We start from the raw sequence: 21,338 nt of genomic DNA, 5'->3' as shown, positions 1-21,338 counted from the left end.
GGTACCTGCTAAGTCCTAAGGATTCTAGGACTTGAAACTCATGAAACTGTCCTGAAAATGGAAGGTCTCATCCATTATCATCTTTGAAATGAAACTGCCTTTAAACAACATGATCACTATTCCTCATGCAGACTGTATGTAGAGCTGAGATTACTCCAAGTTCCAAAATGTGCCATTTTTCACTGTTTGCTCCAAGGAAATCAGAGAGAGGGAAGGCAAGAGGCCTATCAAAGTGCTACAGGGACCGTATGGTGCAACAGGAGATACACAATGCATAGGATACTGGTGCAGAAGGCAAGCCTTGTGTATACTTGGGAACAGCAAAGGCAGGATGCAATAAGGATGAGAGGGATGAGCTATCATGACCAGCAATGGAGGTGAACCATGGGGACAGGTGAATGTGTGGAATGGACATGCACTAGCAACCAAGGTGGAGTGAAAACAGTTTTGTTATATGGGGAAGAGATAAGATAAGCAAAGGGGAACAAAGGGACAATTAGATCTAAGAAGGTTTCCCAAACATGGAGGTGAAGATGAGGGGGTTCTGCCTCCTCATCACATTGTATGTGAAGTATGAACCAACAGCTCAGGGCGACAGCTGAGTGCTGTTGTTCTTGTCGATTCAGAATCAAATGTAAGCTAACTGGGTGGCAGCAATGCAGAAATATCTCTGCTTATGAAGCAATGGACAAGACCCCAGAGAATGTCAGCCAGTGCGGGAGTCAGCTGTCTTATTTCAGTCCAGGCCAACTATCCAAGTACAGCTTCTTCATCTTGGGCTGGGGAGGTGGCAATTGCCAACATCCTTCACAGATCAGGTGGTGCCTGCTGCCTCCCAGCCCTGGAAGGGAGAAGGTGTGCTCAAATGTTCACCCTCTGCTGAGTACCTTGTCACTGAAAGAAAGCTAGAGCAAGCTTCCTATACACTTCTCAGAAGTCATTTGGATACAGGATTTTGAGAGGTGTGCTGATCTGCCTCTATCCTTGGGAACCCTTAAAGAATCACCACACGAACCACAGGAAAAAAGCTGAAGGAAAGGTCTTGAGTCAACATCTGTTGTGTGGAAAGGAAAGCAGCAGCCTAGGTTGGAAGACTCTCAGAACCACAAAGACAGCCCAACAAATACAACTTTTGAACCAGTTTGTTCCTTTCATAGCAATGGTCTGGCAGTAGCCTAGACCACCACAATGTCCAGGTTCAGACCCACAACAAAAAGGAATGAAAGAGCAAAAGACACTTTCCATCATTAAGAGGTAGCATTGGGATGGGATTACATCACCCATATGGCTGTCTTACAGGGTATTTCTACCTTACATTCTGTAATCACTGTAACAAAGGAGACGTTAAACAGTGAAAGAGATGATGCAACATAACTCTTCCACTTACCTGCCCCTGAACATCAACAAAAAAAGTGTTGGAATGGCAGACAAAGTCAGGTTCAGGCTAGGGACTTTATATCAACAGGATACCCCTAATGCAGATGCACTGACATCTGTAAAATTGCACCTTTGTCAGTGTAGTTACTTTTCAGCCAGCTCCCTCCCACCAAAACCCTCTCCACTTCAAGTGAATGTGTGCTGGCAGAACTCCGCTTACCCAATCCACGCGAGCTCAACCCAAGCATTTACAGTAACATTTCCACAGAAATCACATCTCATTAGCTCCTTCCTGTGGGAAGGAGGCTGGAGAGCGATAAATTGGAAACATCTCCCAATCTGCATAGAAAGAAAGTGAAAGGAGCCAAGAGATCAAGATATAAACAGATGGCTGTTGTATGCACATACTACTGATGTGCATTTGCTCACTGAAGTTGAGCATATCCTAGCAACAGCTGCCTGTCCTGGTGCTAATGATTGTAAAGGAGCAACAAGTGCTCATTTCAATCCTTGTTTTGGATTTTGAGGTGAACAAGCGCTATGTACGAAGGGAAGTGAAACTAACATCTCTCTCAGGATGCAAACCCTGTTCTTGGACCCTTCTGATGATGCCTAAGACTGATGCCGAAAGGGAATTTTATTTCAGTAGTATTGATTTACACTGACTTCCCCCAGCAGAAGAAGGAACCTTATCAGGCATAAAAGGAAAAGTAGCTAGGACAACTAACTTTTCAGCCCATAGCCCCATGATCCAATTTTTGTGTCAGCAGCCCTCCATCAGTTGTTTTTTTCCCTGCTGACCATTGGCTTGCCAGTGCTGGCAGTTGTGCAAATGGACACAAACCAAACAGGAAAAAAAAAACAAAGCTGCAAATAACTTTTCTTCTCCCAATGCAGGACCATGTAGCCACATAAACACAGGCACTGGCACAGGAGAAAGGGCTGGGTGGGATGAGGTGGGGTAGGAGGGTACTTCTTAGGGAAAAGATATTTCTGTTCCCTTAACTCAACCACAAATGTGTAGCCTTCAATGAGAAATAGCTGCTTCCTGCTTCCTTTGAGCTTCTGGGTTGTTTTTTTTTTTTTTTTTTGACAACTGATTTTGAACATATTTACATTTATAATTGCAGTCATTATAAATGAAACACAATAAATAAATGCAATATAAATGTAATCTACAGGGTTTTTTTCAGAATTTCACTGTAACTAGTGTTAATATTAATTTATTACATTTTCATATATATTCAAAAGAGCTATTTTCACATTTCTTTAATTTGCCAACTGTTCCTCAACAATGCATGGATCCCATTGTAATTATGACAGCATTCTATGAAGATGTTAAAAAAAACCTGAAAAATTACTATTTTAAATACTATTTACATACTAATGTAACATCAGGATTCCAGCCATTAGCACCAATTAATTTGTTCAGAATTAAATTGTAAAAGCCATATTTATCATGAAATAAAATTTCCCATAAAAGCCAGGCAAAATCAACATGTTCAATTATTCTGGTATAGAGCCCAAATTTGATGGTTAACAGGATTGGTTTAGAAATCAATATCCCATGTTACAGAATCTGAACAGTGAATAAGTCAGTGTCTTTTAATAATGTATTTCAGCTGTTTACCACCCACCTATGTCTTTAAAATTAGCATCTAACTTCTAGTTTGACATTTGTTACTTAATCTTCCAGCACCTAGACTTATACCTTTTCCTGGCAGACTAAAAGCCCATCTTGATCTCTTCTCACAGGTACCCCCTAACAGCAATCATGTCACTTTTTAGTTTTGTTTGTAATGACGGAGTTCATTTCTTCAAGCTCACTCTGAAAGGCATATTTTACAGAATCAAACAATTCTTATATCACTTCTCCTTTTTTAGGTTTTGAAAATCTTTTAAAAATATTTCCACAAAAGACTAGGATATAATGTCTGGTATTGATCTCACAACTACAAAAGATGTCATCTCTGATCAAATCTTCATTTTTCTGCTGATACATCAAAGAATAATTTTTTCTTTTCTTTTTCTTTCCTATAGCAGCATAATGAGAACGTAGATGCAGCTAATTATTTTCTCTAACAACCACCTCATTTTGTGAGACAGCACCTCCCAGGGCACTGTTTCTCCTGCTCTGTGCATGTGACATATATTCTTCATACTCCAAACATGAACTTGTCCCTGGATTAATTAAATAATTGGTTTGGATGCAAGCAATTTATCAAGCAATCCAGATCTTTCTGCAAAGCTAGCCTGCCAGAATTATTTTATCAAGCCACCCATCATCCTGTCATTGAAAGCTTTCTCCTCAATGATTTCTTTTTTCCTCTTGACAGCCACTAAAGACATGGAATAGTACTTGGCTAAGAACAGGAGAGCAGGAGTCCTAATGAGAAATATCTCCTGCTAAGAGATAGAAACATATTTTGTTTGATTAGCTGGTTTTCTACTGATGAATAATTTTAAACAGAAGAAATTCTTACTGAAGTCCATCTAAATTGACCATCTTTATCAGACTTTTGAACTTAGAAGAAGAGTGTCAAATTTACTTGGCAAGAAAAGTTCTGTATACAGCCATGATTAGTAGCATTAGATAAATTACTGCTTTTTAAATTTTATTCATGGGGGTACTTAGTGGCTAGTCATTGTTTTTGTCTGAAATGGGCAGGTTAGAGCTTATAAATACCCAGTTATCCTGTTTGTTCCCTTTTCTCACTGGTGAAACTAAGAATTGTTTTAAAAATAGAACAACAGAAATATTTGTTCCTAAAACTGACCTTGAAAAGCAAACATCAGTGTTGTAGACTATGAACTTAAAATTATTAAGAGTTACTGATTCTAAATCTACTTCTTTCACAAATATGATTTTCTCTTGAATCTGCTGTTCTATTAAAGTCTCTACTGGACATGAAAAAAGTAATATCAGAGCAGAGTCTACTTAGGGGAATCATCCCTTCTGATGTCACTCTGAGAAGAGCAAAGCCTTGCTCTTTCTGGTTTCTATGCTTGACAAAAGGAGACCTGTCAAACAGGATTAAGCTACTACTTAATTCAGTCCAAGTATTTCCGGCAATGCCCAGTGTCTTTTTTAAAAATAAAGTGCAGATTAAAATTTTGTCTAGTCAGTAAAGTGTCCTGTTCACTCATATTCTTGGGGCAAATCAGAAGAATTTGATGTCACTGATTCAAGAATGACTCTGGGAAGAGACTGGTCATGCCTGGGCTGAATCTTCTCAAGGAGGGTGCGTTGCCCCCTCCCTCTCCAGCCCCACACCCACCTTGACCAGGCAGGAGGCAGCACACACCCAGCCTCCCTGAACTTGTCCTGTGGCATGCAGACCCACTGGGCCAGGCCCTACAAGCTTCAGAAAGCATTTCCCACTGCACATGGGGTTGCACTGTCTGGGTTTCTTAGAGAAGGGTGAATCTGATATGAAGGGTGCCTCAGGCTGGGCAGATGTAACTAAAGAAATCAGTATTTGGAAGAAAGCATTTATTTTAACTCCACTGGAAACACCCTACCTATGAACTAATACCTCCATGTCACAACTTTCTTCCAACACCCAGACTTATCACACGCCATTTTCACATCTGCCTGAGCCTTCTACATGTTTGTTTTGTTTTGGTTTGTCTGGATCCTGTGCAGATCTTTTGGGAGAGTAATTTACTTTGGACTAGCATTTTCCTAAAGTCCTGAGCACAAACTATGACCCCCTTTTTTGTAGCCTTAGCATCCATTCTACTTATCCCATAAAACCGAACCAAAGCCTCATTTCAATAGAAGACAGTTACTACATTGACTTAATTACTGAAGGTCGTAATTCAGCCTGGTATTTTACATTGCAGCTATACTGAGAGAAGGGCATTATATCCCTGCAAACCCAGGTAATAGGGATACTTATCACCATTTAGATTAACTTTGATGTCCCTTTTCCTCTGAGATGCAAGTCACTTTTAGATAGGTCTCCAGGGGCTCTGTATATCAAGTGCTGAGGCCAGTTAATTTCTCAAGTGAGATCTGTTATCACAGGCATTTCCAAGCAAGGCCAAGAAGCAGGGCTGCTCTACCACTGAGAAGCTGCAGGTGGCTAAAATTTCTGGAACTGAGAAACAGTGTAATATACAGCTGGATCATAGGAAAATCCTTGCTATCCAGCTGTTGACAGTCTGCACCTCTGAGGGAAGGCAGGTAGATTTGGAGCAGCTTCAGAGTGGAGAGCAGGCAAAACAGGTCCACTGTAACATGGGGCATCACAATGTAACAGGGGCAAAGCCAGAGAGACAGAAATACGTGGTCACTGCATGGGAACTGCAACAAAACGGAATTTCCAAAACCAAAGACAAAAGAGATACATGATTGTAACTCCACAAGAGGGACAAATCCTGAGGTCCCGCCTCAGGTGAGCTTCTGGTGGGAATCTGCCTATATCCAGATGGATTAAAACTACCTATAAATTTGGCCCAGTGTAAGATACCAACAAAGATGCTTGAACCAATTTGTCTGGGGAAGGTAAAGCTTTCTGATACCTCCATGATCTCTCCATTCCAGTCACTATTTGACAATGTTTGTGGCTCGATTGCGCACTTTCAGTGAGGCAGCCCTGTGCTTCCTACGCCAAGGCTGCAGGATGCACGGGCAAGACTCTGAGATGAGCCCTGGCATCCACCTCTTCCACACATCACACGTTCACCATCTGCGTTCTCATCTTCGGCTCTGCCCAGGTTGCTGGGAGGTTTAGAAAGCCAGATGTTTTCAGTCTCTGTGGGGTCTGGTTCCGGGGACTTTGGAAGTTACAGTACCTTAGGCCAGTGTTGTCTGGGATTCAGTATTGCATTAAGTGGTGACACATTGTGGGCAGGTGGGATCTATTATTGCATTATGGAGGCTGCAGCTTCCCTGAACAGGCTATGTTTTGTGTGTGAAGCGGGCCCACACCTGCTGGAGCTGGGACCTGGAAATGCGGAGGACGGAAGGCATGAGTCTGTGGTTTCCTGCCGTGAGGGGCATGTGCCTGCGGTGGGGCATGCGCACGGGGCTGCTCTCCGCCGAACGGCTGCGCTGTATGAAAGTGCCACCAACGTGAGGGTAGTGTTCTGTCTCCAGGGTTGAGGAGGAGAAAACGGAGGACGCCAGTCTTCTCAGGGGGCTGTACCTCGGGAGGGAGTGCTGAGAAGGCCTGTCCTCCTCCAACTGAAAAAGACCAAGAAGAGTGGAGGAAAAGGTGTCAGGCAAAGACGTGACTCGCCCCTGGTTTGTGATGCGCATGCTGCAGACATCTTCGCTGGCGGATGAAAAATGCCTTTGCTCTACGCAGGGCTTACTTACTGCTCTGTGTCTATAAATTCCCGGGGATCCTACGGCCTGCCATTACAGGGGTCCTGCCACGCTCTCCCCAGCCACATGCGGACATGAGCGACACCAGCAGTGTCAGGCTCTGCTACGTCAGTCCCCTCCTCTGGCTCTTCAGGCCACGCACCTCACCTCTTGGCTCCTCTGGCATCACTCATCTTGGCATGTCATTAGGCTACTCATACATCTTGCATATAGGTCATAGTCAAACTCTGAACACACCTGGAAACCATGTGTATGAGGAAGGGTGAAACACCCAGTGCTAAAACGATCGTGTGCGTTTAAAAGCGAGGGATTCTCAGGGGTTCTTTCAATGAGACTCATTAAAATGCGCACGAGGGATTTGCAAAGGCAGTTCTGGGGGCTGTTAGTGGACCTTCCCTTTTCTCACCCTTTAACAGCATGCTGGCCTCCCCAAACGCTTTTATATCGAGTACCTGCAGGGGGAGTGTTAATGCCTCCAGTTTTGGTAAGCAGAGGACAGGCAGCATATGGAAAGGCAGGCAGAGTGCAATTCTTTCACTGAGAAATTCAGAACACAGAGCCACGAGAGGACATGGGAGGAAGAAGAACTCTTAGGCTCCTTCTCTGCTTCTGTGGTCCTGGGATGTCCAGGAAAGGGGGGCAAGTATACTCAGAGGACAGTTTGTGCCAGGATGAGATCGCAGCCCCTACCTTCCCTTATTATGGGAGTTATGGGAATGACCAGATTCTTCACCCCGAAAATGCTAAGCCTTTCTTCCCCTTTCTACCTCTGCTATGAAGCTAGCACTTTCACAGGGGAAAGCAACCTCGATTTCTAAAACCAGACCACTTTTCCTGGAATTACATTTTTCCTTTCATATCCATTCCCTTCCTTGTGCTGCATTTCTTTTCAGGAAGTCTCTGCAGGTTTCAAAATGTAGCTGGGAAACGTGAAAAGGCAATATTGCATTTTCTTAAGCCAACACTCCTCACCTTACTGCTGCCCTTGCAAATGATATGAGGAAAAGAGCTGAACATCCAAGCTCCTCTCTTTCCTGTCACCTTCAGTATCTTTGCAGTGCTTTGAGGCAGGCGTCTTATCTTCATAAGCATCTGAGAACCACTCAGTTTGTGATCAGTATTAAATGTGAAAAGGAATTATTCACACTCCTAAATGTAATGTATGTCAATGCACAGATCAGGCTCTCAGATAATAATAATAATGTAAAGTTGTCACACAGAGTATAAGAGAGAGACAAAGAAATTCTGGACAGCAGCTCTTATTTCTCATAAAGACAACCATCTGTTCTTTGTGCAGATGGTGCAGAACTTCAATCCTGGCTGAACTGTTTGTAGGCTGTACAAGTAAGTATACTGGATTTCCTATTATTGCTTTTTGCTCCATGTTTGGGCTCAGCATATTGCATGTTTTTCAACATATGTATCATCCCAACATGGTAAAGACTCCTCACATCACAAAGAATCATTCCAGCTACCAAGACAGACCTCCTTTACAGCCCAGAACATGAAGTTGCAAATTGCAGCACCCCACCAGCAAGCACAGATATTGCTGCCTCCTGACTGTAGCTGAGCTTACAGACGTGACAGTTTTCTTCAGCCTAATGCTTAAATTAAGCATTCAGTGGTGGAGGTGCTGCCCCCTTTTATCCTTTTGCACTTGCCAGCTATCAGGCTGGACCACTTTCCACCAGGCCTATTCTGCTCTGTTTGGATAGGAGCAGTAATAACAATTCTCATGTGAATTCCTGGAAAAACAGGACATTGATAGAACTCAATCTATTTTAAAGAAATAAAATGTAATTAGGAATTTCTACAGAGCTCAAGGTTTTGATTGTTATAACCTGTACATAACAGGCACACATGAACATTACTTCTCTTATAGTATCACCCTTTTGCTGTTGCCTTATTCCTAACACATGGATGGACAGAGACCCTAAATCTAAAGAGCATCAAGAATGTACGTAGAGGCCAACAGCATCCACTGGCAAGCTCTTTGCATGCGAAGGGAAGCTGGAGGAGCTGAATGTCAAAGAATCACATCACCTACATACCAAGCACAACTCAATGGGAATTATACTGAGTGGAAGGCAATGAGAGTCTGCCCTCATCTGCAAATGCCCATTTCTCACCACTGAGAAATGATCCATCAGGTCCCCTTGGAGCAGCCCACAGACTATGCTGTAGAAAGGAAAGGAAAACAAGACACATAGATGCTTTTCAAATCTCATTTTTCCTGCTGCCTTCTTCCCCCAGCCCATCTCTTCTGCCTCTTATTAACCCGAGAGCCTTCTGTGTTTTGCTTCTGTCCATTGCTCAATTATTTCAGCCCAGCTATTCTTCTTTCTGCCTTTGAGCTGGTGAAGCTGTAGTTTCTGTCCTCTCCTCCTGCTGTGTATAGGCACTCTAGGAGTGCCTCATCACTGTTCTAGGGTTGGGAGCCACGGAGGCCACCAGGCTCAAAATATAATCCAGAGAAAGCTCTACTTGGCTTTCAGTTCTCAGCGCAAATCAGAGTTCCTCCAGGTAACAGACCCAGGGCAACCCAGAGCTCTACACCACATGGAACCAGAGAGGCAGTACAGATCACCCAGAACTCTATAGCCCTGTCCTTCTTGGGAGGCAGCCCTCTCCTGTGTCTCTGTGTGGCTCATCATCATGAATAATCATCACCAGCTCAAACCAATGGAGAAAGAGAACAGCCTACTGGTGTCACTGAAGCAATCATCCCCTGATGCTCTCAAAGGTATCAGGCAATGTCCCAACTATAACATCCCTCAGATGAAGCAATGAAGAAGTTCAGCAGCATGGGAGCACCCATGACCTCAGCACCAGAACACAGAATATTTTCTTGTCTCAGTGAGGGCTCCAGCACAGTCTTTTCTAGAGGAAAACTAGTGATTGTAAGTAAAGTTGAACACCCAGCTGAAGCTGTCCCAGGCAACCTTTGCAATGTGCTTCTGACTGCCCTCTGTCTTAGCCATAGTGTTGCCAACACAGGTCTTCATGGTGAACATCCTTGCATGATCTCCCAGCAAAGATGCCAATGATGGGGACTGGCTGGGAACAACTCATTAGCTCCAGAGCTGCTTCCCCTTTAGGGTCAAGACATAGACAACTTTAAATAAGTCTATTTAAGCTCACTCTCCTAGCTGTGGAAGGCTGGCTTTGGGACCAAAGAGGCCTAGCATAGCACCAAGGGAGATTTTTTTGAAGGGTAATTCTAACTATGCAGCTAAGTTGGCGAGGAAATACACCAGCACTTCTTCACACTAGAACATTCTATGAAAGATGAACTCCTGGTTGTGGGTGATGGACTATAAGACAAACTGTAAGCAAAATGCTCTCTGAGCTCTGCAGCATCTATCCAAGAATAGGTAAGGAAGAGTTAATATGAACTCCCACTACAGCTTCACTTTTCTTGTGTTTTTTTAGATCATTTGGACAGGCAGATCTCAAAACATTTTGTACAATGCCAACTGCATCAGCAGCAAGGGATATTCAAAGTCAAGAAGTACCTACGAAAACAGACCTATATTCAGAAGTAATTGCTAAAACTCATAGATGTATGAACATTAATATTTCTTTTCAATGCAGAAAGCATTGAAAGTTGTTGTCTCTGTCATGTGTCAGTGAATTTATTCAGCAAGTTTAAGAACTTGACAGTTTTTTTAATTATACTGATGGTTGTAGATATAAATGATTTCCAAAAATAACAGCAATCCTATGCCAGGATTAATTTGTAAACAAAAATGCAGATTTAATCTTTTTTTCCCCCCTCATTTTTATCTATTTCTATAGCTTTATCTATACATTAGTGTGTAGCAAGACAAACCTCTTCTATGGATGCGGTGCTCCAAGGTCCAACCAGGTGTCCCCATAGAATCTCACAAGTGGTGCTCTGACCAGCCTAGATCAGTACTACTGCTCCAAAGGTGGTCAAACACCCACTGGCTATGCCAGGTGTGAGCCTTTTATTGGCCCCCTAATCCTGCTCATGCGCAGTAGGGGCCTGCCCTAATTAGGCACAGGTGGGCTTCACACAGGTCAAGCCCACTATCTGGCAATTATTGGCACCTGGTTACCTCATGTCACTACATTAGTGCATAAAAATAAGCAGAGATTTCTCAGTATACTCCTGAAATGCATGCATTAAAGTCTAAGATCTCTGTTAACAAGCTTGCTGGGTACTCTGTGCTGCACTGAGCAGTGTACAGACAAAGGGCTTGAATAGGACATAGTTTCATCACAGACCTGTTCTCCATCTATACCAGGGCTTCTCATGAGGTCTATGCTCCACTGCAGCTGTCTTCTTGTCAGCTGAAACAGGGAGATATCCAATATGTGAGAATTTTTGGGTCAGAAATTCCCCCAGGCCATTCAGAGCTTACCCTGTACTTGACTTTTTCCCGGAGCAGCATCTGTTCATACTGTGCTCCCTCTTACACACACACAGTTTCAGGAAGACACAACCATCCCTCACACTTGCACTCCAATATCTTTCTTCCAACAGATTAACAGATTCATAATTTGAACAAACATGTCAGGGTAACTACAGGCTGGTCAGCCTGGAAAGGGCGTGAAGCAAATCCTCCTGGAAGCCATTTCCAAACATATGAAGGAGAAGAAGGTGACTGAGAGCAGTCAGCATGGATGTATGATGGGTAAATCATGACTGACAAACTCGATAGCTTTCTGTGATGAGACAGCTGGATGGGAAGTTGTTTGCCTCGACTTTAGTAAGGTTTTTGACACTGTCTCCTGTAACATCCTCAGATAAAAAGATGAAACACAGGTTAGATAAGTAGACAGTGAGTCAGACTGAAAATTGGCTGAATTGCTGGGCTCAAAGCATTGTGCTTAGGGGAACAAAGTCCGCCTGGATATCATTGGTGTAGCCAGGGGTTTATAATGGCTGCTACCATTTAACAACTCCATTAATGACCTGGATGTTGGGACAGAGTGTACCTTGGGCAGATTCCCAGATTACACAAAACTGTGAGGTATGGCTGACACACCAGCAGGTTGGCTGATGTTCAGAGGTGCCTGGATAGGCAGGCCAACTGTCTAGGAAGCTGTTTGACAGAGAAGTACACGGCAGTTCTGATGAATACTAAGCTGAACACAAGCCACCAAAGGTACCTTTGTGGCAAAATGGGCCAACAGCCTCCTGGGCTGCACTGGGAGGAGTGCTGCCAGTAGGTTGAGGGACGTGGTCCTTCCCCTTTACTCAGCACTGGTGAGGCCACACCAGGAGTGCCATGTTCCAGTTCTTGGTTGCTTAGTAAAAGAGAGACATGGACACACTGGAGATAGTCCAGTGAAGGGTCACAAAGATGATGAAGGGACAGTAGCATGTCTCCTTTGAGAGAAGATTGAGATGGAACTGTTTAGTTTGTAGAAGAGAAGGATCAAAGGGGTTCTTATAAACATTTATAAATACCTGATGAGTAAAAGTAGATGGATCCGGACTCTTCTTAGTGGTATCCGATGAAAGGACCAGAAGAAATGAGCAGAAATTGAAATACAGGAAATTCCTTTTAAGCATAAGAAAAAGGTTTTTTACCATAAGGGTGACTGAACACTGAAACAGGTTGCCCAGAAAGATTCTGGAGCCTCCATCGTCAGAGCAATGTCCTGAGCAACCTGCTCTAGTTGATTGATCTTGGAGGAGAGGGTGGGACTAGGTGATCTCCAGAGGTCCTCCCAACAGCAACTACGCTGTGATTCTGTGATAATCCAGAGGTCACTGTCTTTTGCCAGTAACAAGTAATGGCTTATATCTTGGATCCAGAGAGTGGAGAAACAGAAGAAAGCATTAGAACAGGGATTACCCATTATCTCTCAGTTAGTTCTCTATTCACAACCAATGGATGATCACCAGTTTTCAGAAGACCAGAATGACATCCGAAATTAGTACAGCAAGGCCTATGACCGTATTAATGACAGATCAGCATTTAGTGACATTTTTACCTGTCTTAAAGTCTCAGTTCATATTCAAAGATAGGGAAGATTTTTTCATACACATAGAGTCTAATTAAAGTTTTGATCAAACCCAGAGGAAACCCAAGCCTGAGATAAAGGAAACATATGCCATTGCTAGTGAGGCACCCTTGGTCAGCTTCTTAGCAGCATCCCAACCAACTGGTCCCTCCACCTGCTGTACCTAAGGAGAACAGGCTTCTGCTTTCCTTTAGTAATTTTTCCTTTAAGAGTTAGCAGCTGGGTTTGTGATGGCAAGCGGAAAAGGATCAATGTCACTGAAAAGTTGTGTATATAGAGACAACTGAAGGATCAAAGGAAGCACAACTAAATCCCAGCCAGCCAAATTCCACTGCTGGTCTGTATATAGAAAGCTAAGCCCAGGAGTGGCTTACTGGCACTTCAGAGAGTATTTCAGAACACAGAAGCAAGAAATATGTGCTCTCTTCTGGAGAGCCACAGCTGTCTAAAATATCAGCAGTGATCACCCACAATACCAGTAATTTACCTTTTTTTTTTTTTGCCTGCTTTTTAAGAATCATTGTGCAGCCTTCATATTGCATCGTACCCAACCTCCCCAGTCATTTCACATAGCAGTATTACATGCTACAGCCAAGATGGCACCTCTAGCCTTCTCTTGCTATGTTAAATGTGTCAGTGAGTATCTTACAGCTGGTTTGTACCAGCTGACTCTTGCCATGTTCATTGCATCTTGCAGATCTTGCACATCTTGCACTGATGAGCCTATTTGTACAGTCAGCAAATTCAGGCACAGACTCTTTCAACTCTGCCAGTCTTGCCTACACAATCTAGATATCTGGGGCATTCAACATATGGGTTTTTTTACAGCAAACATGTCCACCTAGGAACCTTGGAACTGGATGCTTCAACCCCATGAGAAACATGTACTGCTATTATTCTGCCCTCAGCAGGACACATTACCACTAGTGCTTGCTGTCAATATTTTTGTCCTTCCTGTATATGCTGCAGTCTCATACACCTTAGCAAGGAACACGTTGCCTGGCAGGCAAGGATTTGGTTTGATCTTTTTATACAGTTTCTTGTAACATTCATGTTTCCCTGCCAAATCTAACAGTCCTTTTTTTCTTGCACCTTTCTGGGATCCAGAGAAGAGAAGAATCTAGGCAAGGCCTGAAAGGGAGGATGTTCTTTTAACATGTTCCAGTCAAGCGAACACTCCCATAGATAATAAGCTCAAGAGGGAATGGGAGATGGTTACCATCTTCCAGAGGGAAACAAGCACACTGTGCAAACAACCACCTTCTTCTGTGGGAGGGTATCACCGTGTGTGTGACCCAAGACTTGCCTGCTCTTTGCTGCACTTATCAATCCCATGTGCATGAGAGTTCTTCATTAACATACAAAGACAAAAAGCCCTCAGGAGAACAATTTTATTTTCTCTTGCAGCAAACACTCTGGGACAACCTTCTCCTGAATGTCTGAGAAATGAAGATTAGATATGACAGAGGAACTCTGAGACTAACAGTATATCATGTTTTTTCCAGATAACTGAATAAACTACCTCCCACTAAAACCTGAATGTCTTTCTATCTTCAGAGGACCACAGAAAAAAGCAAAATCAGAAGAAAAAAGCCCTCTACAGCTGTGTGGGAACAAAACTACCTTTACAATAGGTAAAGAACATTTCTGTGAGCAAATACCTGCTAACAACAATGCCAGTCACTTAAGTGAGGTTGACAGGATGTGTGTGCTGGTTAGTCTGAGCTTTTTATTAAATTTTTAGAAGAAAGCTTAAATTCAGGGAGTTAATTTATGATTTGCATTCCTGTAGGCCTGCCCAGTGTTGATGAGTGGTTAATTAGTGGGCGTTCTCTTGCCATCCACTGACACCTCACTGCTAGCAACACCTGCATTCATCTAAGTGGTTATTAGAAACCATTGCGGGTGAGCAATAGGAGAACCGATTAAACATACCTACAACCACAGATGTGCTCTCCTCTTGTCCCTGTGCCAGAAGGGCTGACCTTGGTAACGTTACTAGCTATAGGGAGTGCTTTAAGGTGTTCACAACATTTGCAAGCACTGTCAGGAAGAGTTTCACAAGAGTATCCGTGCTTGGAATCACAGATTTCTCCAGCACACCTGAGGTTTCCTAAGATGATGCTATGCTAGGCAACAAGATACAGACCCAGGGATCTTACCTGTCTCTGAGGACCAGTAGGTTCAGATTCTCGTCTCCTTTGTCGGATGGCTGGTGCTGAATGTAGGGGGGAGTGGGCTGGACTTCCTGTCTGCTGTTCATGTTTACTGTCAGATGCTGTTTGAGAAGGTCCTTCATGTCTGTGGGAACTGTCCTCCTCAGTCACGGGCTGCATACCCCGACTTCGCCCATCATGTGTCTTCGGCCTGACTGCAGCGTCTGCCCCCAGGCGCCTTCTGTCCTCACCCTCTTCAATAGGCCTTAGTTCCTCAGGCTCCTCATCCGTAGTTCCAGAGGTGCTTGGCTCAGCACCTGGGTGAAAGTCCTTCAGCTCTGTCTCCTTATCAATGATTACCCACTCCTTGCTATCAAAGTCCTCCTCCTCTGCGAGTGGCACTGAGCGGAAAGCATTGCTGAGGGCTTCATGTTCCACTGAAGCAGACACATCCATCCTACCACTTGCCTGCCGGTCAGCCTGGCCAGTGTCAATGGACAGCATCTGGGCTGGCTGGGAGGAGCATACAAGCCGTGATGGAGAGCCAGGTAAATCCATTCGAGATCTAAAGACAGAACATGAAGCCATTTAAAATAAATCAGGTATGTGATTAAATTTAGAGATCATAAGAGTTGAGAGAAAACCTGCATAGCCCTTCTCATTCATTTATCAGTACGCTACAGAAAGAAGGGCTTAAGCAAAAGTACTTCTTCAGAACCTAAAATGGCACAAAGACATTCCACCTCGAGTGCTTCAGTAAGACAGTCAATTCAGCATCTGTCTTCCTTATAGATGACAATACCAATATCCTCTTTTCCCTCTGGTATGTTCTACTGGCTTCTGAAAAAGAAATAATCACAAGCCACCCCTAAATCCCAAATCTACTGACTTAACGGTGTCTCTGCTGGGCTCCTACAACCTCTTCAGCTGCACTGTGCTATCTCTGTGGTGGTCAGTGAGGTCTCTAAGGGGGGCACATGAGTTCTTTGAAGACAGCAAGAATCTTTGATCCAATTTGGCATAGATGACCCCTGGTCCCATAGTGGACCAGGAAGGAAATATGACCAGAATCCTACAAAGAGTATTGTAATGTTCACTGTCTTACACTCTAAATAGCAACAACTTCTGCAGCCCTGTGGATATACCTTTCAAAGAGGCCCTGGAAACTCCCTGTGCCCCAATGGCCCTGGCAGCTTCCCAGCTGGAACAGCCGGTGGCACTGCTGTCTTTATGCTCCACAGTGTTGTGATCCATGCTTCTCATTTGGCTTGCACTTGCTGCTTGCTTTGCAGCTTGCTCCACGAAGTTATTGAGTGTCTACTGACCAGAAAAAGATCACTGCAGTGTGTTTTACAAAAGGATTTTAAGGACCAACACAGGAGCCTTGCAGACTCTTCTGGCAAAAGCCTTCCATGTGTGAGAAAGCACAAGGGGAAGCAGAGAAGTAACTGACTATTGGGTGAGGGTTGCTAAGCAAAACTGGGTATCTTTAGCACAGTGGAAGATCAGAGTTGAGGTGGAAGGAACTACAAGCAAAAATGAAAGATTTTTGATGAAGAAGGGGGAATTAGAGAAGGAGGTGAACCTAAGGCTGATGTAGAGAAAATCGTGGGCAAAACCAAAGATTTCAACAAAAGCCAGCTAGTGGCTGACAAGGTTGTTTTTGTTAAAGTCTTAAAATCCATTAAAAAATAAAAGTAATACTACCAATAAAAATAATAATAGGGCAACTAGGCTGGTGAAGGGACTCCAGCACAGATCCTATGAGGAGAGGCTGAGGGAGCTGGGAGTGTTCAGCCTGGAGAAGAGGAGGCTCAGAGGAGACCTCATCACTCTCTACAACTCCCTGAAAGGAGGGTGTAGCCAGGTGGGGGTTGGTCTCTTTTCCCAGGCAACCCTCAGCAAGACAAGAGGGCACGGTCTCAAGTTGTGCCGGGGGAGGTTTAGGTTGGACATTAGAAAGAATTTCTTTACTGAGAGGGTGATCAGACATTGGAATGGGCTGCCCCGGGAAGTGGTGGATTCTCTGTCCCTGGAGATATTTAAAAAGAGACTGGATGTGGCACTCAGTGCCATGGTCTGGTAACTGCAGCAGTAGTGGATCAAGGGTTGGACTTGATGAGCTCTGAGGTCCCTTCCAACCCAGCCAATTCTATGATTCTATGATTCTATGAATAAGCATTAAAATATATAATAATAAATAGGTAACAGTAAGTATGGAAAGTAAGAATGAAAAATGGCCTGTACTATGTGTGTGAAACAGAACAGGATTTTTAAGAGTTGTTGCTAAAAAGAAAAATGAAAGAAACTCTGAATTTAGCCAGTATCTTCATCTATTCTCCAGCAGAGGAGAGACTTCTGGAGTGGAAGAATAGACTCCAGAAGACAAGAAGAATTTTCCAGTGATGGCAATGAGGTCTGTGTTATGAAAAGACAAAAACTGAACAAAGACAAGACTGTGTGGCAGAGTGGGATTGTATTTCCACCAAATTAATTGCAGGCTACTTGGAAGATGAAAAAAAGATCTTGATTTAAAAAATGTGAGCTGAGGGAAGAAGGCAAGAGAATGGGCATGATGCTGAGTAGACAAGGAAAAGTGGAAGATTTAAGTTAAAAGCATTCAGTGGATATACACAACTAGTTTTGTGGACTGTTATATTTTCCCTTCCTATTTTAAAGAGCCCTTCTTCTGAGCAAGAAAAAGAGGAGGTAGCAAGACTTAAGGTTTGTTATTCAAACCCTAAATTATTATTAGTAACACAATCTTACCTGAACTACAGGGAAGCATACACAGGGAAGCTACCTGGAAGCAAACTGGGGATATTGTTAGGGGCTCATCTGCTCTCTAATTCTTTTTAATTCTCCTTCATTCCCAGCTACTGTCTCTTTGTGACTGTTCCTCTTGGCTGAAGTCTGTCAGGTTTTCTGTAAGAGGGCAGCCTGTCTCTCTCCTACCTCTCTTAGAGGCAAGATTTCAACAGCATATTCTACAACCACAATTCATGCCCTGACTTTCAAAGGAAAGAGGAAGACAGACACAAAGAATATGAAGCGGGTTACCAGCAGCAAGGGCTTATGCCTTGTAACACGTTCCCTAGCCCACAATACTATAAAAGGCTTCTTTCAGTTATTTTTATTATTATTGTTTTATTTATTTATTTACTGTGGATCTGAGAGGAGATATTCCTATTACCTTCAAAATCAGGGTGCAGCGCATACATTTCACAAGTGAACAAGTGCAATGCTACATGCTGAGGAACAAATACTATTATTACTATCAATGAAAAATAACAAAATAATGAAACCCACCACATCAGGAACTGGTAGTTATTTCCCAGGATACATGCATCCCTGTAAGTATCCTAATGAGATCCATTCTTACCTCCTACTTCAGGCTAGCCAAAAGCTTTGTAAATGTTTACATTATCTCTGATCTGATGCAATTCCTTGTGTCTGACCAATGTTCCCCCTCCATCTGTGGAGTTCTTCCCATCCAGAGACAGGCTGAGAATCATTCCCACTAACTATCCTCATTAAGAGCCATGAGTGTCTCATCAGAAAGATAATAAAACCCACAAACCCATCCACCCAGAAAGGAACTTCCAGTGCCCACTGATCTAACGAGCAGGTTGGTCTCAACAGTTCTAGACCCTGCTGAAAGCAACAGGAGGCTATGGAGGATGAGCAAACCTTCTTTCATGTAGATCTCCTTTGCCATCAGCAGTGGAGAGGCGTTCTGACTCAGGGCTGTTCACACGGCGGTATCTTAAGGAGCGCACTTGTGCAGTGGGGGACTCCGGAGGCACTCGGACAGGGGAACTGGGGCAGACACCATTTCTCTGCTCCTCTTCCACCATGCACTGAGTCTGTAGGGCGTAAACACAGAGAACCTCAAAATCTGACCAAAGGCATCAGTTTCGCATCCTTTATGCTGTTTTTTCTTCCGTGATACAGTTTGAGCTGCATTTTCATAATCTACACAAGCTATGTTTGAAGGAATGTAAGGGCTCATTTATTATGGCAAAGATCTATTATTAAAACAAGGTATGGATTTTAAATCAGTTCAGTTATTTAAACATCTTTACAGGTGACCTTTGCATTTCAATTACTGTGAATAGTTGATCCACGGGAGTTCTCATGTTCTAACCTACACACACTAACTCAAACTGCTTATTCAAGATGCCTGAGAACCCTTGTTTGTCAATATTTGTCTATGCAGAGTCCATGAATTATATTGCAATGTAAATACTTACACTTCTGAAGAACTTGATATGAGTAAGCCATCTCCTAATTCCAAGCATAGGGTTTGTTTACTTTTTTTTTTAAAAACTCATTTCCTCTGAACAAAGTCTTCCAGGATGTATACTCAACCCCAACATATGTAAAAGCTTTCCATAGACCCAAGATCATGCAGGGACCTGAGCATGCTTGTGAACACTTGTGAGAATTGACTGCTCATACTCTCAAGTACATATTTCCTGGTTTTATATGTCCTTTAATGAATCTGACTTCCTTTTTTTTTTTTTTTTTTTTTTTTTTAAATTTAGCAGCAAAGGAGCATGAGTATGTGACAGGCACATATCTGCTTCTGGCCTTCCATTGTGCTGCTTCCCCTTGGAAGAGAAGACATTATTTAGGCAAAAGCATAGAGGTAGAATGGTCCAAGGTCTACAGCAGCTGTCTAGGATTTGCACTCAACCCTGCTGTGCAGCCAGCCACGCAGCATCAGCTGCTACACACTGCCTCTGTGTCGGGGTGTGTATTGAGGTGCTGGTACAAGTTTGCAGTATGAAGAGTGTTTACCTTTCCCCGCAGCAAGCCTTACATTCACTTGTCCTCTGTTAATACCAGAGGCTCTAAATGTAAGTAGACTTCTCAGTAAAATGCTGTTGATGAAGACAGTTGCCTCTGTGCATGTACTGTGTACACGGTAAATTAGTCATAAATTAGCAGATCTAAAACATCCAGGCTAGGTTTAGAATGCATAACTAAGGAGTCCTTGCAGCTACTGAGACTCAAGGAGAACTTTCAGGCTTTACAGGAAAACAAGAATAGATGGCAATGATTTAATCTATAATCCATTCAGGCTAGGACAAGTTTAGTGACAAAGGTCAAATGTGTTTGTGAAAAGCACAAAGTGCTGATGTACCTATAGGGTAACAGGCAACTTGGTACGACCTAAGAGAAGAAAATTTGGGCAAGGGTGCTGGAGAGAAGGAAGAGGCTTCTGAAAAAAGTACAAAATGAGAACTTTAATCCAGTGGAGGAAGGAGAACTAGAAGGGAGATTTAGAAAGGTCAGTGACAGTAAGCAAGGAAACTGTCCTTAGCACAGAAATGGGAGAAGCAGGACAGAAGAACTGTGTGAACAGACAAATAAGGATGACCTTAAGAGAGGTGTAGGGGAAAACCAGTCACCACCTAAATGCAAAGAGCGAGACAGTAACCCCGTGGTCACTGTGACTTAAATAAAAACTGATTCTCTCTTGAAGAACAGATTAAAGATAATAAGCCTAGCAGAGTGACAGGACCAGCAAAAGATATACTAACCTGCACAGAGAGAAAGGACAGAATTCTTTAGATTTGGAGAGTGTGATGCCCTGCCTTATTTCATATACTACTATTACATAGCTATAGAGCTTTTCAGAAATAAAGTGCTCATTGCCATGCTGACTAACTCCCTGAGCTCTTTTGCCTGTAAACTGACAAGACATAGCACATCCCTTGGCAGGAGAGTCACCTGGTAACAGTGTGGATCTTGTAGATATCTCTGACAGGGCTTATGAATGGCAGCATTGGGTCCCTAAGACATGATGTACATTAGCACGGAGAAAGGACATCTAGTACTCCCTTGTGAACATCTCAGTCTGACTGAAGAATATCAAGACACCTGGTAGCTCAAAGGAACAGAAAAACGCACAGGAGTTACCACACAGTTCTTCTGTGATACCTTTCTTCTTCCTTTTGTATGTTGTGAACACAGTACTATCCCACTCTACCAGGCTTTTCTTATTTCATGTGCCTAAAATCAGAACTTCTGAGAATGCACTGTTTGCCAGTGAGAAATGAAGTGATTTGAACTTGCTTTATAACTCTCAGTACTGGGGAAAGTCACTGGTAATGGTTCACACAGATAACACATTGATTCAAATTATTTGCAGTGGAGATTTTTGAGTCAGATGAGATTATTTGATGCCCATAAATAACGTGTTGTAATAATACTATGAAAAGAGGAGATATCTTCAGGGCTGAAAGGACTATACTTTGTGCCAGTAGACAATGAAGTAAATTTTGTTCAGACCCAGAAGACTGGTAGATTTAACATACTAGTCTCCAAATGTATATGAAAGAAAGGTTTGAGATGTGAATCTGGTAAGGATTATATAATATTTTAATTTGATAAGGATAACATTTTAAGTCTGTCTGATGAAAGATTCTCTGAAGAATCTTCAGATTCTGTACCTGCTGTCA

The 21,338-nt window shown here is 43.0% G+C and overlaps 1 protein-coding gene across 2 annotated transcripts in view; it reads right to left on the bottom strand.

Annotated features, from left to right (window-relative positions):
- The window catches only part of TTBK1 (tau tubulin kinase 1), a 110,473-nt gene that overhangs the window by 17,035 nt on the left and 72,100 nt on the right, over positions 1-21,338 (bottom strand). For both annotated transcript variants that reach the window (XM_071739940.1, XM_071739938.1), the window contains exons 12-13: positions 18,559-18,734; positions 14,875-15,433 (exon numbers count right to left, since the gene is read on the bottom strand). In XM_071739940.1, coding sequence (XP_071596041.1) covers positions 14,875-15,433; positions 18,559-18,734 — 735 coding nt within the window. The remainder of the gene's footprint in view (positions 1-14,874; positions 15,434-18,558; positions 18,735-21,338) is intronic.

The sequence above is a fragment of the Heliangelus exortis genome, chromosome 3 (genome assembly GCF_036169615.1).
Source record: "Heliangelus exortis chromosome 3, bHelExo1.hap1, whole genome shotgun sequence".
NCBI classification, from domain to species: Eukaryota; Metazoa; Chordata; class Aves; order Apodiformes; family Trochilidae; genus Heliangelus; species Heliangelus exortis.
This window is presented reverse-complemented; position numbering and strand designations above follow the sequence as displayed.